Genomic DNA, 16,209 nt, shown 5'->3' on the forward strand with positions numbered 1-16,209 from the left:
GTGCGGCGCCGCTCATGCCGGGCGTGCTGACCGGCCGGTCGGCGCCGGCCGACCGACCGCCGCCTCTCACCGCGCCGTCGACTGCCGGAGACCGACCGGCGCCCGGCCGGATGGGCAGAAGGGAAAGCGAAACGTCTCCTGGGCCGACCGCAAAACCGGCCGTTCGGATGTGTTGTGTTATTGTTTTCCATCCCGCGCCAGGGCTTTGTGGGTTAGACATTTTTTCCTGGCGGGCGTACTCTGACTGAGTTTGGTCGAGTCGGTGGGTATCTTGTGGTGAGAGATAACCTGAAATGCTTGGTTGCCGTAGCGGAACCCTGCAGACAGATGTCATACCATATATGGATGCCCACAGCCAATGAAAGTCGCCCATGCCTTACGCTTGTGCCACGACCGAGTGAGCGGTGGGCGCCAGTTGAGTTACCTCTGTTAACGGCGTATTGTTACTCCTTTTCTCCTCGTGACGCATCTCGGGATGGAAAGCTCTGGGTGAAAGCTTCGGCTGCTGCCGCGGAAGCGCCGCTCGCCTCAGATGCACGTGTTATACGCATGTCTTATACATAACCCTTCTTTACTGCTAGCTCATTTCAGGATGTTCGAAATTTGATTCCACTTTGCATACCTGTTCTGCATTTGTGCAGAGAAGAGATGCGCATTGGTCCTTGAATCCGTTCGTATTTACGGATTCAAACTGACCTTGGAACTAATGAGCTGCGGAAAGTGGTCGGCATATTGGCCGTCCGTGGTCTAATCAGCGGCGTTCTATTTCTAAATTGGAAGTCTCCCCCCCCCCCCCCTCCCCCTCTCCCTCCCGCACATACACACACTGACACTCTCTGGTGAAGCCTCTCAAGCAATCCGAACGAACGATCGCCTTGCGCCGTGCCACTGCCGAAATGGCATGGTGTTCCATTATGCTTCCATTCCATTCCATTCGCCACGTCATTTTGCATAAAATGTGTAAATAAATTTAGATGTGAATACAACTCGTAAACAAAATGTGCGTAAGGTTGCGTTATGTTCTTCACCACTCTTTCATTTGGTGATAGAGACAGCACGCACTCCAACATAACGGCTCCGGTTTTTTTCAATAACACCGGCTCCAGTTTTTACTGGGATAGTGCCAACCCTGCCAGGAATGTTACGAGGCTGCACTTGCTGCTGGTTGAGTACTTATCATACTGCATTAATTTGTCTTGTTCTGCATCGCCACCGTTTGGTTGTCCATGAGGTATATAGGTGGATGCGAGTCAAATTATTTCTGCTCACGTTAAGGGCTATATCTGAGAAAGGATGCAGTCGAGGCAGAGTGCACTCAATCCAATACATACAACAGCAAGCATCGTGAGTGTAACGGCCCGTCCTCCACGCCATCAAAGCGCGAACAGAGCTCTGCTAGCGCACAGCCTCGTACTCCGGAGGAGAGCGAGCTGCACTGTCCCTCTGCCGGCTGCAAAGAGACGTTGCTCCCGAGCCGAACCCCCCCCCCCCCCCCACCCCATCCCTACCCCCACTCCGTCTTCTTTCGGAACGGAGGACCCGTCCGCTCTGATGTAAGAGCGACCAATCCGGATCTCTGCGGCGGAGATTTTTCATGGATGTGCTATGTCAAGCTCTGAAGCCAGACCTGAACTGTACGGGACTAGTCCTCCCCAGCGCATGGCGGCACTAGCTGTGTCGGAATACTTTGTTGTGGCAATAATGTGACCTCCAGGGCGAATTACGTGCAACACAGATGACTTTGTTCCCAAGATGTTCAGGAAGTTCCAAGGAGTCTGCTGTCACGAAACCTGGAATTTGACATATTACTCGGAAAAACGACGGATATCGTTATTCTCATCGCAGCGTCGCGTGCGTCCAATCAAAAGACATTCTGTATCAAAGCCATCTCTCCGATCACATTCCGGGCGGTCACACCTGGGCTCTCATTCGCAGAAACAATTCACAAAACCTGTTCACACCGGTCCTGTTGCCCAAGGAGCCTGGAGCGTGGCTGGGCTCCGCGCGTCTGTGACCTATCCGGTCGGTTCAAGGAGAACCTCGTGCGTCGCCTCGGCGGCTGGGAGGGACGGAACCCGCCGCGTTCAGCTGTACCCTCAGCTCCTCTCACTTTCTATACGGCTCGAGTGGCGCCGCGGGCCGCGCCCGTGCCGGCGTCGCGGCCGCCCCGCCCCCGACGTCGGCTCTCGGGCGGCGGGCGGCGCGCCAACCCCGCCGAGACTGCACGGCGCCGCGGACGCGTCGCAGAGGAACACCGGCGTCCTCGGCGACAGGCGCCTGTCTCCTCTCGGGCGTGGCGGGCTCGGCTCATCTGAGAACGACCGGCGTGCAAACCTGGCGTTTAGTGTCGGACGGCGGGTGAGACTACCGCTGCGTGAGCTCGTGCGCCGAATCACCCCGTCCATCCGTCGCACCCTTCTACTGCAAATCTGCCCGAGCCATTTGCAACATTTTCCGGTCAAGGTGACCCGTCCTCTCACCGCACCCACACGCACGCCGCGGCGCCACGCGTCGGCTACGAACCCGCTCCCTGAAGGTGGTTACTCAACGCGCCATTCCCGTTAATTGCCGCCTGCGTTGCCCGCTTCCGCCACGCGGCTCGGTGGCGGCTGGCCACGCAGGGCAGCCCGGGGCGAGGTCGTGCTGTCCTCAGCAGTGGGCTTCTGGGCCGTCCTGCAGGGGCGCGCCGGCGGCGGCGCGGCCGGAGCGGCGGCGGGCCGCGGCGCGGAGGCCGGTGCCGGGCGGCCCGTCCGGCGTTCGCGTCAGCACGGCCGCCCCTTCTCCGTACGCCGGCCCCATTTGCTGCGCGGCTGCCAGGCGTGTGTATAGCGTCCGTGCTGGGGACATCTGTCAGCCTGACCTGATGATGTGGGGCGCGTGCGAGTGGCTGCTAACGATGACCTCAATGACTTTTCAGGCATCTGACAAGCTTTTGACAAACAAACAAACATGTCACTGTTCGGACATCGGACAAATGACACCTGGAAGCGTCTGTTGACGATGGGCCTACTTGATGGAGTGTTGGCCCGTTACATCCGGAGTTTTTCCATGCATGTTCGTTTCCATGGCAGTGCCAGGTAATACTGGTGAAATATTGAATGCAAAGCATTGCAGCAAGCTGTTTATGCTTCCAACAGTGCACAGGATAATCACCCTGTCTTGCGCTCGAAACGGCTATCTTCAAATCAACCAGCTTCCCAACTAGAAGAAGTGAATACCTTGTTTGGCAAGGTTTTAGCAGCTTGCGGAACAGTACCTAAGCATTGACGTTTTTATATGTTATCTTCTGAATCATACTGGGTCTGAAACAGTGTAGTGGGTGATCAGGTCATTTCACACACAAAGCGATATGTATTGTGACAGGCTAGGACGATAAACTTTGTCGGTTGAAGTGTCAGACACATAGACCTGCAAACCTATAACATTTGGCCCGTTGCGTGTACCAGGTACATTGGACACAAAACAGCTCTGGACCCACTTGGGCGGTCTAGGCCTGAGGAGACGTCTTGTGCTGGCGGACGTGGGTTCCTTTCGTTGCCATCGACTATAAGATAGCGCTCCTTGGGGGGTTCCAATGTGTATGTCCCTCAGAACCATTCAGCAGCCTTCGGGTGCGCCTGTCCCCAGTGTCCCAGTACGCGCGATTATGCGTGTGTGCGTGCCGTGTGTATGTGTGCGGTGGCCTGTGAGCAAGAGTCCTACGGCGACCGTGGTGCAGTTGCGACAGTTCCGGCCGATACGGAGAAAACATATTCCGTAATCAGCTTCCATTCTGGCGGTGCCCAGTGTCAGGGCCGGCTCTCATTATGTGAGGTATTTCTCAGTATGACGAAAGAGAAAATGTGCCGCCCATTCCGCACCGGTCGCCCATTTCCACAGCTTCATTTAGTGCTTGCATTGAGTATTTACATTCAGGTAATTCAGTCAGCTTTGACTTTGTCGCGCTGCTCCAAGCACGCTCATCATCATTATCTGCAAAAGATCCGATTCAAGTTACGCTCAGTCACAAAACCCGGCTGCGTCTCAGCGTGGAAGTGGCCTACCCTGAAAAGCTTATTGCATCCGCTAGATGTAAAAACCACCAAGCAGCCCCCGTCGCATCTGTGACCGTGCACGCAGTATGCGGCGGGCGTACCTAGCCGGCGATCTCGCCGCGGGGCAGGACGGACTGGCGACGCTGTGCCACAGCACGCCCGCCCCGGCCGACCTCCCTCCACCTGCCCAGTCTTGTCTCCGCGACGCTGTGCCACAGCACGCCCGCCCCGGCCGACCTCCCTCCACCTGTCCAGTCTTGTCTCCGCGACGCTGTGCCACAGCACGCCCGCCCCGGCCGACCTCCCTCCACCTGCCCAGTCTTGTCTCCGCGACGCTGTGCCACAGCACGCCCGCCCCGGCCGACCTCCCTCCACCTGCCCAGTCTTGTCTCCGCGACGCTGTGCCACAGCACGCCCGCCCCGGCCGACCTCCCTCCACCTGCCCAGTCTTGTTTCCGCGACGCTGTGCCACAGCACGCCCGCCCCGGCCGACCTCCCTCCACCTGTCCAGTCTTGTCTCCGCGACGCTGTGCCACAGCACGCCCGCCCCGGCCGACCTCCCTCCACCTGCCCAGTCTTGTCTCCGCGACGCTGTGCCACAGCACGCCCGCCCCGGCCGACCTCCCTCCACCTGCCCAGTCTTGTCTCCGCGACGCTGTGCCACAGCACGCCCGCCCCGGCCGACCTCCCTCCACCTGCCCAGTCTTGTCTCCGCGACGCTGTGCCACAGCACGCCTGCCCCGGCCGACCTCCCTCCACCTGCCCAGTCTTGTCTCCAGCCTCACGGACTGGTGGTGATGCCCCCGCACCGTGCGGGACGCTAGGGGGGTCTCGGCACGCACCTCCCCTCCGCCGGCCGGTGGCGGGGCCGCCGGACACCTCGTGCGGGACGCGAGGGGGGGTCTCGGCACGCATCTCCCCTCCACCGGCCGGTGGCGGGGCCGCAGGGCAGCCGTGACGCTCCGGGGTCGTCATTACGGCCGGCTAATGATGTCCTCCGCCCTGGCGGTCGAGGTTACGCTCGTGACGCGCTCGGTCGCGGCGGCGGGCAGTGGTCGGCGCGGATGAGCGGTGGAATCGAGGACGTCCCGGCCGCGATTCGGGGAGGGCGGAATGAAGCGGACAGTCCTGGTCCTCTGTCGAGACCTTTCGGGTCTTGGCCTCGCTGGTGGGGTGCTTGGCCAGATGCCAGAAACCTCTCCGGCGCGAAGCGTGCTGCGCTGTGGCTGATGTCCATTCTCAGGGTGCTCTCCCACTCCCGAGACTCAAGTGCATGAGTACTCTGACCCCTCATTAAACTTATGTGTTTTTACCTCGTAAAAGTGCACTCAAACTGACACGGAGACCAGCGAGAAGCCCTCTCTAAGGGTGTCGTGACGGCGTCCGATGGGAGGCACTGCCTCGCACTTAACCCGAAGCTACCTGGACCGTTAGCGCTGTGACACAACAGCTCCACGGCTCGCCCGGTTTTGTTTGTCTCTCCCGGGCTTTTCTTTGCCCCTGCGCCGCGCCCTGTCGGTCACCGTCGCATCCAGCCGGCATAGTGCTGAGTTACTTGTCTTCCGTCACCATTTCTCGCTGCGCCACACAACGCGGGCCGCCTCTGAACAATAAGCCGATGCTTATAAATATTCCGCATTTCAAGTATGGCGGTTTGTGCGCAGCCCCAGGGGTTCGATCGTCGCCAGGCCTTGGCGCCAACCCTCCCTGGCGCTGACGACCCTGGCGTTGCCTTCAAACTTCGTGAGGCGTAGCTTACTCGAAGAGGAGTTCTGCTTGCTGCTCATATTAGTCCAGAGGGGACGTACGCTTCTTCGTCGACCGCTGTTTGCTCGGCGGCAGTTGCGGCGCAGTGCCTGCCCACTCAGGTACAACTCGTCACGCCGCCGCTGCGCCGCGCCACAATACGCCGCTCGGCTGGAGCTGTGACCACCATTACGTACGCCGGCCAATCACTAGGCTGGTGCGTCATCACGTCCCAGCACTCACAACATCCGATGGCGTGGGCGGTCGCCTTTCCGGGTGCGCGTTCCACCGAAGGAGCGGCCCTTTGTTCTCATCGACGCAGGATTCAATGCCTCACGGACCGGCGACGGCGTGTGGCCTTTCCACACCGGACGTGTTGCAACATTGGCACACGGTGAGCGACCTCCGCATTGTATTACCATTCCTGGCCGAGCCCCGGCGCCCGTGGAAGGACCGCCTCATCCACGGCAACGCCTTGGACCGGTTTTTTCGACGTTTTTGCTCGGCTTCCTCCTTCCTTTTGTTGCGGCTGTGCGATGCAGTTGTGTATTTTCCTCCCAGCAGCTGCGCGATGCCGCCAAGGTGACCTCCGGGCGATGACCGCGGTCCGTTCGTGTCTGTCACGAGCCTGGTGCTGACCACTCGTGCCTCTGCCGAGCGGGCTGCAGCGGGCGTGCCAGTCAGTGTCACCGTCTCGCCTTTGTTTGACTCGTGGCCGGTAACCTTAAACGAACCCTACGCGCTGAGTTGAAAGCTTTTTGGTGGGATGTTGTCCATGGTTGGTCGCGGTAATCTGCTCTCCGTCAGCTTTTGTGTTTTCAGAAGGCGTTTTTCATGCCGATGTGCATCTGTCACGTTGAAATGAACAAGTCAGTAAAAAAGGTCGCTTGACATGAATTTACTGGAAGTTTTCTTGCGATCAATGCGCCAGTGATGTAGCATTGCGCTTTCTGTATATTGATCATTGCAGCATTGATTTAAAGTACGATATAATCGCGTGTACCCAACAATTTGAATAGCTATAGATAGTAAAGTATATCAGGAAATAAAACTAGCACACCCTTACCTAATGCTCGGTATCCAAACAAATCAAAAACAAATTTGCGTACCAAATTATTTGTCAAAGTCAACCGAAGCATTTTTGCCTCGAACAAATTACACCTGTCAACCGATGTTATGCAAACCAGCACTGTGGCCATTGCCCAACAGTCTTATCCGTCGTCCTGGCCTAGGCCGTCGTGCGGGGTCGGTCGGCAGTTGCCGGCCACCGCGGCGGCCTCTCTCCAACGCCCCGCCCCGCCCCGCCCTTCCTTCTCAGGAACGGCGGCCGGCGCGCGACCCCGAGAGAGCACGAGCGGCAGGGCGTCCGCAGCATTCGAACCATCCTTAGCCGGCGCGCGACCCTGAGAGAGCACGGGCGGCAGGGCGTCCGCAGCATTCGAACCATCCTTAGCCGGCGCGCGACCCTGAGAGAGCACGAGCGGCAGGGCGTCCGCAGCATTCGAACCATCCTTAGCCGGCGCGCGACCCTGAGAGAGCACGGGCGGCAGGGCGTCCGCAGCATTCGAACCATCCTTAGCCGGCGCGCGACCCTGAGAGAGCACGAGCGGCAGGGCGTCCGCAGCATTCGAACCATCCTTAGCCGGCGCGCGACCCTGAGAGAGCACGGGCGGCAGGGCGTCCGCAGCGTTCGAACCATCCTTAGCCGGCGCGCGACCCTGAGAGAGCACGAGCGGCAGGGCGTCCGCAGCATTCGAACCATCCTTAGCCGGCGCACCATGAGAGGAGGTGAAGGGGTCCGCGGCCGGCGCGCCGGGAGGTGGGGGTGGGAGGAGGCGCGGAGGGGTGAGAAGAGGGGTCCGCGGCCGGCGCGCCGGGAGGTGGGGGTGGGAGGGGGCGCGGAGGGGTGAGAAGAGGGGTCCGCGGCCGGCGCGCCGGGAGGTGGGGGGTGGGAGGAGGCGCGGAGGGTTGAAAAGAGGGGTCCACGGCTGGCGCACCGGGAGTCGGAAGTGAGAGGAGGCGCGGAGGGGTGAAGGGAGGGGCCCGCGACCAGCGCGCCGAATGGGGAAAGGTGGGAGGAGGCGCAGAGAAGTGGGGACAGAGATGAATCGCCGGTACCGGGCGGCACTGGGCGGTACGTGGCGAGGGGTTCCCGGCAGGACTGCGTCGCCGGTACCGTGTGCGGCACTGGGCGGTACGTGGCGAGGGGTTCCCTGCAGGACTGCGTCGCCGGTACCGTGCGGCACTGGGCGGTACGTGGCGAGGGGTTCCCTGCAGGACTGCGTCGCCGGTACCGTGCGGCACTGGGCGGTACGTGGCGTGGGGTTCCCGGCAGGACTGCGTGCTTGGAGGGCCTGCTGGGCACGCATACGATGACAACTGGTCTGTGTAGTCACCTCTGGTGCCAGGGGTACCATCTCTGTAAATGTTTGGTGTCATGCTCTCTGTCGATATATCTTCCGCTCGTACTGCCAACCATCTCTTTGCACTTCCTCCTCGCTTTCGCCGTCCTCTCTCGCTTTTGCTACCGCCCTGCACATTATGTACTGCCCGCCCCGTCTATAGTTTTTTTCCCTGCCGTTGTTGCTCTCTCGGCCCCTGTTCCTCCCTGCCTCCGTCTACCATCCTCCCTCACGTTTTTGCCGCCGTCCCCTGGCGCCATAAGGCGTTTCCCCGACGGCTATCGCCATCCCCTGTCCCTTTTCCGTCTACAAATCTATATTCCATTGTGTTGTCTTCTGTATCCAGTGTTATTCCCTCCCACGGGTACCGCCCTCTCTACCTTTTGTGCTGCTATGTCTTGCATTGGCAGCCTTTTTCTTTCCTACCCGATCTGTTGTCTTCGCCGCAATATGCTACCGCTAAGCTTTCAGATCTGTCTCGCTTTCAACCATACGCGCTCCCTGTCTCAAACCTCTCCTCTGACGTGTCTCAATCTTTCCCACCTCATACACCCGTATTACCTCTCGCACGCAGTCTACGTCTTCATCTTCTGTACTCTTTGGTCCCCCATGTCACCGCTTTCACCCTCACCACATCCGTCTCCGTCTCTCATCCTCTGCCGTACCCCGTGCCACCGCCTGCACCCTCGCCCCACCCGTCTCTCGCCGTGCAGGGACTGCCTAATTCAGGCGGCGTCACGCCCGATGACTGCTGCCTCCCCATTCGAAGCGCCGGTCAAGCCTTCGAGTGCGCCCCGCCGACATTAATGACACCGCCTAGCCGCGCCCGTAAACGTCGCCTGGCAGCTGTAAATGGCATTAATCCGTTGTGACTCTCTCAGTAGGCGGCGGCACCCCTTCCGACATTCCGGCCGATCACTGTTGACCCTGCGGCTGACGAGGGCGTGCTCATGCCCAGGCGGGCTTTCCCAGGCGGGCGCTTCCAGCCGGTGTCCGGCCCTGCTGGAGCCAGTGCGGTCGTTCATGTCTGGCGGCGGGACAGCGGGCGCTGGGGACGTTAGCTGCGCGCCGGAGCACGGCAACCGAGGGCGGGATCAGAGTGCAGGTCTGCCGGCAACCTGGACGGCCTCGAGCACGCGTGATCTGAGAAGCCGCCAGATCAGGCCTCTGGGACGTGTAGCGAGGCGGTGGGACACGCCCCTAGGAACCTCCTCCTGGGCCGCGTCAGAGCCCCGCTTCTGGGTGGCCCTCCATTCGCCTACCTGAATCCGTCGAGGCCAGCTCTCGGCCGGCAGAGCTGGCATGCGGTACTGGTTCCGGGAGCTGGCGACCCCCGCCCCACCCCCGGTGCCGACCCGCGCCGCCCCTCACCCGGGCAAGAGGGCACCCGCCGCGCTCAGCCAGTCACCGCGCTGGCTGCAGGGTGATGTGACCGCCGGTGCGGGGCGGATGTAGAAGGCGGTGTTCTTCGGGACTGGCGGCGGGCCGACGGCATTCAGCACCTGAGCGTGAACCCCAAACTGAAACTGCTGTCTGAGCCAGCCATTGTTACAAGGTCGGCATCAGCCGCTCCCCACTTCGTCAACGCGTTACGTTCGATGGCTGTTGGCTGTGGCACGTGATTTCCCTCCCGTTGTGCTAGGCTATGGCGGCTCAATTTCGGTTGCGCCACCAACCCAAAAATTAGTGGCAGGTATCGTGATGATTTTGCCATAAGGTATGTCGCTCGCGCCGCAGCATAACGGCGAGTGCGAGGTGGGATCTCAGTGGTTGCATCACTCCCGTCACGTCAATTTCCTCATTCCTCCTGAGCACCGGAAGCATCTGTCGCCGGCCGACACTGCCTGTCGCGTTACAGACCGATGTCCATTTATATACGGACATTGCGCTCCATGTGCAGCAAACTGCATCGCAACGACATGAAAGACGTCGCAGTTTCGGAAATGACAAGCAGAGGAGCATTGTAAAAGCATAAGATAGGGAGCAGCGCCAGGTTGTGATCTGAATCGCAGCAATAACGGCCTATTACATAAGTGGCGGCGCAGTGTTATATAACTGTCGGCAGGTGCGAGCCTCTGCACAGAGCCGGAACCGGCTAGATGCGAGCGGGTTTACGCTGTGAACACCGCCTTTATGCTCGCAGCGCTCGAGAAGTCCCTCGGCCGCAGTCGCTCTTACGAGTGGCTGCGTTTTGTTGGTCGTGTGTCACGACGCCCCTATTCACCTCTTGACCTCCAGAACATCGATAGCTGAAATGCTTGCTTGGTGACTGAACGGCGAATCTGGGGCGATCCTGAGCTCAGCCACGCCGATTCTGCAGCTACGCTGTGTTAAGCCTCGCCAATTCATGGCGTGGCTGAGCGGTGTGGCCTGTGCTGATCCACGCACCCGGCATTCAGTGCACCTAGATCCACGCACCCGGCATTCAGTGCGTCTGGGTCCACGCATTCGGCATTCAGTGCGTCTGGATCCACGCACTTGGCGTTCAGTGCATTTGGATCTATGCACTCGGAATTCAGTGCATCTGGATCCATGCACTCGGCATTCAGTGCATCTGGATCTACGCATTCGGCATTCAGTGTGTCTAGATCCACGCATTCGGCATCCAGTCCATCTGGATCCACGCACTTGGCATTCAGTGCATCTGGATCCACGCACTCGGCATTCAGTGCACCTGGATCCACGCACTCGGCATTCAGTGCATCGACATCCCCCGTGAACTGAAGTCGACAGCGCGCCTGTAGTACGGAGCAGTGCTTTTTCCGCGTAAGCCCCATGGATACTTGGAGTCGCCGGACCGGAGATTAGGCCATCAGCGCGCAGGCGTGCAGTGGGAGCTGTTGTGATCTGTTGCAAAGGGCGGTGCCCGCACTATCTGGTGTCATCTTGCTGCACGGATCGGGCCGCTCTCAACCCGTGCATCGCGGACGCGAAGGACATCCCAGCCAGGTCGTCGCCCCTCCCCGCCCCTACGCGCCTGCTCTCAACGCGTCAGCGTGACCGGGGCGGGGCACGTCCCAGACCTGCGCCCTCTGCGCGATGTCGGCGCTCGAAGGAGACACGCCGCCCGCCGTCCCCTGACCCGCATTACTCCCGGCGCTACCTCCGCGGGCGGTGTGTGTTTTCCTCGCTGGGTCGGGCGGGACGCTGACCGACCACAACAGGGCGGCGTAATCTGCCGCGATCCACCTGGTATGCGACCGTGAATGTCCGCCGAGCGTGAGGGCGTCAATCAATCGGCCGGCAGATGGCAGCCCCGGCAAGGCCGGTTGTGATCGGCGGAGGGGTGGAAGCTGGTTTTGCGGCCGCCGGCCTTGACTCCTGGCACTGTTATCTCCTTCATTGATAAGTGAGCACCGGATGGCCGCGGCCTGGCAACAGAGCTAGACTTACCATGCATGGTGCCTTCTCCACGGTGCTTGGATGACGCACGTCCATCCGGCGACATATGCCGGCTTCTTTACCGGACCGGCGGCTGATTGCGAGGACAACACTAAGACGCGCGCCGTGGAGCCCACCCGTCCGAGGGAGGAGCCCGGAGCGGGCATGGCAGGTCGGGACGCCGGTCCGTGACGGCTTCCTTCGCCGGGGCCGAGAAGCTCGAGCGGCAGCCGCCGAGCGGACCGGTCAATGCTGCCCAACAGTGTCATCGGTGAGCGGCGACGCGGTCGGCCCTGCCGACGAGTGTGACGGTTGGCGGTGATGGGCACGCGCTGGCTGGCGCCTCGTGGTCACGCTGTTGGCCCACCCGTCCGGCCGACGCCAGCCGGCTGTCCGCTACGGACGCGTGGTGAAACGCCGCTCGGGCCGGTGCTGGTGCAACGCTAGCCTGTAACCTGCTCCTGTGCCTCCGCCTCTCTCAGAGCTCTCGCGAAAGCAGCGGCGCCGTGTCCCGGTGTCTCTTTAGGACGAAGCTGCTCGTTTCGTACGCTATCTGTTTATGCTTATGGGCGTCTCAAGCCATCCTTAGATGATGTACTGTGATTCGTCGAAAGGAACTGACAACAATCGTGACTGTATGCTGACCTTCAGCCAGCCGTCTTCGTGCAATCTCAAGCCATGCATCAGGTATGAAGGTTGCCTCTGCTTGCATTCCGTGTGCCGTACGGTCGCGGAGTTCTATCGCGGCATCCACCTTCTGACCCCGGTTGCCGACCACCCTCTGAGGCCAGGCGTCACTGGCCACGCCCTTCGCGTAGCTCCTGCTGACCGACACCGTCCGTCCACCAGCACCGCTTCGTCACAATCTCCTTCAGGCTCCCAACTCACCACGCGTCCAGCGTCCTTTCGCCCCTGAGGAGCCCGCGCTCCCGCCGTGCCCTGTCCCCAGTCGTGCATCGGCCACGTCTTCATGGCCAGCCTGACCGGCGTCCTCTCGCCCCTGAGGAGCCCGCGCTCCCGCCGTGCCCTGTACCCAGACGTGCATCGGCCACGTCTTCATCGCCAGCCTGACCGGCGTCTCCTTCTCCGTAGGCATCGGGATTGACGACACGTTCGTGATGCTGGCGGCGTGGCGGCGGACGCGGATCCAGGACTCGGTGCCAGAGCGGCTGTCGCACGCGTACGAGGAAGCGGCCGTCTCCATCACCATCACATCCCTCACCGACATGTTCTCCTTCTGGGTCGGCGCCATCACGCCCTTTCCCAGCGTCCAGATCTTCTGCGTCTACACCGGTGAGTGACGGCTGCCATCTCGCGGCGGTCTTGGCGGCGGTACACCGCGTGCAAGTCCCGGGCGGTCACCCTTGGTGAGATTTTTGGCACGGTGTCGTTGGTAGGACGCCGCCACCAGTCTGTGGATGGAGACGATCCATCACAGACTCGTGTCGGCGTATACATACGACCATATAGCGGCCGATGAGGCCTGGTCTGTCGAGGCTACACGTGCGCACATACATCATCACGACTGTGCACGAATGCATGTGCGGCGATCACGTTTTTACCATGAAGCCGTGCTGACGGTGAGTGGGGCCTCGACTGATCTCACGCGCTTTCGCCTGCTGCTGTGGTGGCGGACGGACCTGTATGGCGCGCTATGGAGCCACCCGGTATTCTGATCTTATCTCCGCGCGTTGCCCCTGAAGACCTGAAGTGCTGTCATTAACAGCGCATAGCCTTGACCGCGTTTATATTATTTCAAGGAAACAGTTTCCGATAGCTCCTGCGTGCATTAAATCCACCGCCCCTACACATTTTTCGCATCCCCCAATCGCCGGCACTTGGATCGGGCTGGTGCCGCGGTAACTGATCCCGATTAAAACGAAGAGAGCGGTCATTTAGACAAAGAAAGCGGTCATTCGCCACCCTTAAATCGGTCAGCCGTGTCGTGTGCGGCGGCTCTCATCCTTGCCTTGAATTAGCGCCGTCTGCGCGGTGGGACATTCCGGGATGGGGAACTATTCCGTGAACAGTCCTTGAGAAAGGTGCTTACACACAAAGTAAAACGGTTCGTCGCAAACAAGTCCTTCAGACCAGAAGGTCAGCAGAGATCGCATGGAGGCCATCCAAGCCAGCATCGTATCCATGCATGAAGCGGCGTCGCGGTCTATAGAGAGGTACTCTTAGGGCGATAATGGGTAATGTCATCGATCAATATCAACGATGAACACGTGAAATACCGCCAATGCGTATACTGTAGAGACCCTCTGGTGATTATCATACACAGCCCCCTTTTTGACCTGCGGCGGGGTTTGGTGTTTCGTTATCGATCATACTTTACATTCTGAAAGCTTTCGAATTTTATGGCGCTGCCTTATCTAGCGCATTTGTAAATAGGGGGTTTATTATATAAACTCATAAAAACTCCACATAACATCCGTCAGCCAATCAAGGCTTTTTCTGCGCTGTCTATGGTGTCGCTGATTATGTCATACTTGATCTATGCCCACAGCGAGGTATATGCCGAGGTAATTACCTTCAATCCTACATTTCCATGCCTTACCTTCATGGAGCCCAATGGTTTAGGCGCCAATAAAGATATAATTGTGAATTTCCTTCTGTTTTCCACGAGCTGGCCTTATCAGTTCCGAATCCCATATTTTTTAGGGTGAAACCTTTCCCTGAAGAAAAAAATCTGTAGAATACCGCCGCCGTCGGCTTTGAGCGGCGACAGGCGTCGACAGCCTACGTGGGGCCCCACGTGCGGCACCCGCAGCGGGAGATCTTGAAACAGGTTAAGCCATAACACTGGAACACTGGACGCCAATGTTCAGTCCTTAGCAAGGTCACATCGCCCCTCTGGGCCTCACGGGCGAGGCTGATATGTGCATCCTGTTGGCAATGCTTGCAGCGCACGTTGCCACGTGGGCCGCCCGAGGTCTACCCTCTCCTCCCTTCGCGGGCCTCCGTCCTCCAGACATCGTTCTAAAGACTGGCCTTGAGACGCTGCGCTGGAGGGCGGGACAGGCCGGGGGTGTCCCTTAATCCCCCGATGCAAGTCGTCCATGTGAAGGCCGAGGCTGCTCATGTCGGCAATCTTGAGTCGACTGGTGTAGTCGTATGAGATCCCATACACGGAGGCATTATCAGTGGCTTGATCCACCAACTGCGAAGAAGGCTGAGCCCGCTCATGTTGGCCACTGTCAAGCACTAGTTGTTTAAACGCTGATACCGGAACTGTAATGACATTTTCTTCACCGAAGCAGCCAATCATGGTGTGCAGTCTTCATACACTCCCTAAAATGTTAAAGAGGCATTCGCATCACAAAACAAGGAATTAAGTTGGTAGGAGGCCTTGTGCAGCGCGGGAGAGCAGCTGGCCCTAACGGCTGTGAGGGTTGCCCGTCGTAATCATGCAGCTTTGCCACACATTAAGCTAATGAATACAGACATCTTCAGCAACGGGTTTAGTAGGTCTCACCAGTGCGTTAGAAAGTCCTCGTGTTTATGGGAATTTGACGGGCGGAGCCTCACTGACGTAAAAGACGCACGCTAACGCACCAATGGCATTGCTCGTGAAACGGCCGGCAATGAGTTTGATATGTAAGCGAGTGGAGCAGGAAAGGTCTAGAGCTTCTGCGTTCCTGGCAAGAGTTTAGTGTCCTTATGCTGAACAAAATCGGCATTCAATGTCACTAGAGGTACGGGTCAGGGGACATTATTGAGCAAGCATTGGACATATTGAGTGCAATGATTCAGGTGTAGTGTTGCATTCATATGTAACGTTTCAAGTGTAGAGCTACGTTTCATTGAAGACTCAACATGATAAACGTGCCCTTATCCTGAAGTATATTGGGGGGGGGGGTGATCTTTTTAAGCATAAGAACTCCCAACTGTAGTAAGCATGAGTGTCATCAGGGCTAGCGATTTTGATCCATGACATCGATGAGTTTGCAGTGATATACAGGTGTTTGGAAATTATAACCGAAGTATTGTAAAAACCAAGTATCATAGCTGAATGTTGGTCATAGTAAACAGGACTGACAGCAAACACAACGTAATTGGCCTTGGCCAGCTAACAGCAAATTGGCATAGGCCATTATTTCGGTGTAGGTCACTGCTTATAATATTCGAGAGCGGTTTCGGAAACGGAAGCATTGGTTACTCTCCGTTCGTTTACTGGAGCATGCACGGACCGGATAGTTCTGAGACCCGACGGTCATCTGTAGCCGGTGCATTCGCCAACACCGTGCAGTGTGCTTATGCCGAACAAACACAAGTGCTATAGAATTGTGCCCCATGCTGCTTAAGATTGCATGATTCTGAAATCAGTGGTTGTAGGCATATTAGCTTACTAAGAGCACGATACCCGAACCGGCTTGGGCCTGGCCGCATAACTCAAAATGTTACAATCGCTCAAAACGAACTTACTCGGCCTGTTGTCTCACGGCTATTTTGTCTTCAAAATTTAGTTCGAACCCTTGAGATTGAATGGATTTCTAAAATCAACGCCCTGGTTAAGCACTGCTTGCTGCTTGGGTCTTGATCCCACCACCCACCCGTGAAATTTCGGGTCAATGGCGGAATTTTGCGTCGTTTGAACAAGTGCAAGAAGCAAGCGTTTAAAGCGACTCGTATCCACCACTCCC

General features: G+C 58.6%; 1 protein-coding gene across 1 annotated transcript in view; it reads left to right on the forward strand.

The window, feature by feature from the left end:
- Ptr (patched domain-containing protein) overlaps positions 1–16,209 on the forward strand; it is a 58,831-nt gene that overhangs the window by 26,812 nt on the left and 15,810 nt on the right. Inside the window, exon 4 of the mRNA XM_037233390.1 lies at positions 12,656–12,856. Coding sequence (XP_037089285.1) covers positions 12,656–12,856 — 201 coding nt within the window. The remainder of the gene's footprint in view (positions 1–12,655; positions 12,857–16,209) is intronic.

The sequence above is a fragment of the Pollicipes pollicipes genome, unplaced genomic scaffold, assembly GCF_011947565.3.
Source record: "Pollicipes pollicipes isolate AB1234 unplaced genomic scaffold, Ppol_2.1 Scaffold_7231;HRSCAF=8579_pilon_pilon_pilon, whole genome shotgun sequence".
In the NCBI taxonomy this organism is placed as follows: domain Eukaryota; kingdom Metazoa; phylum Arthropoda; class Thecostraca; order Pollicipedomorpha; family Pollicipedidae; genus Pollicipes; species Pollicipes pollicipes.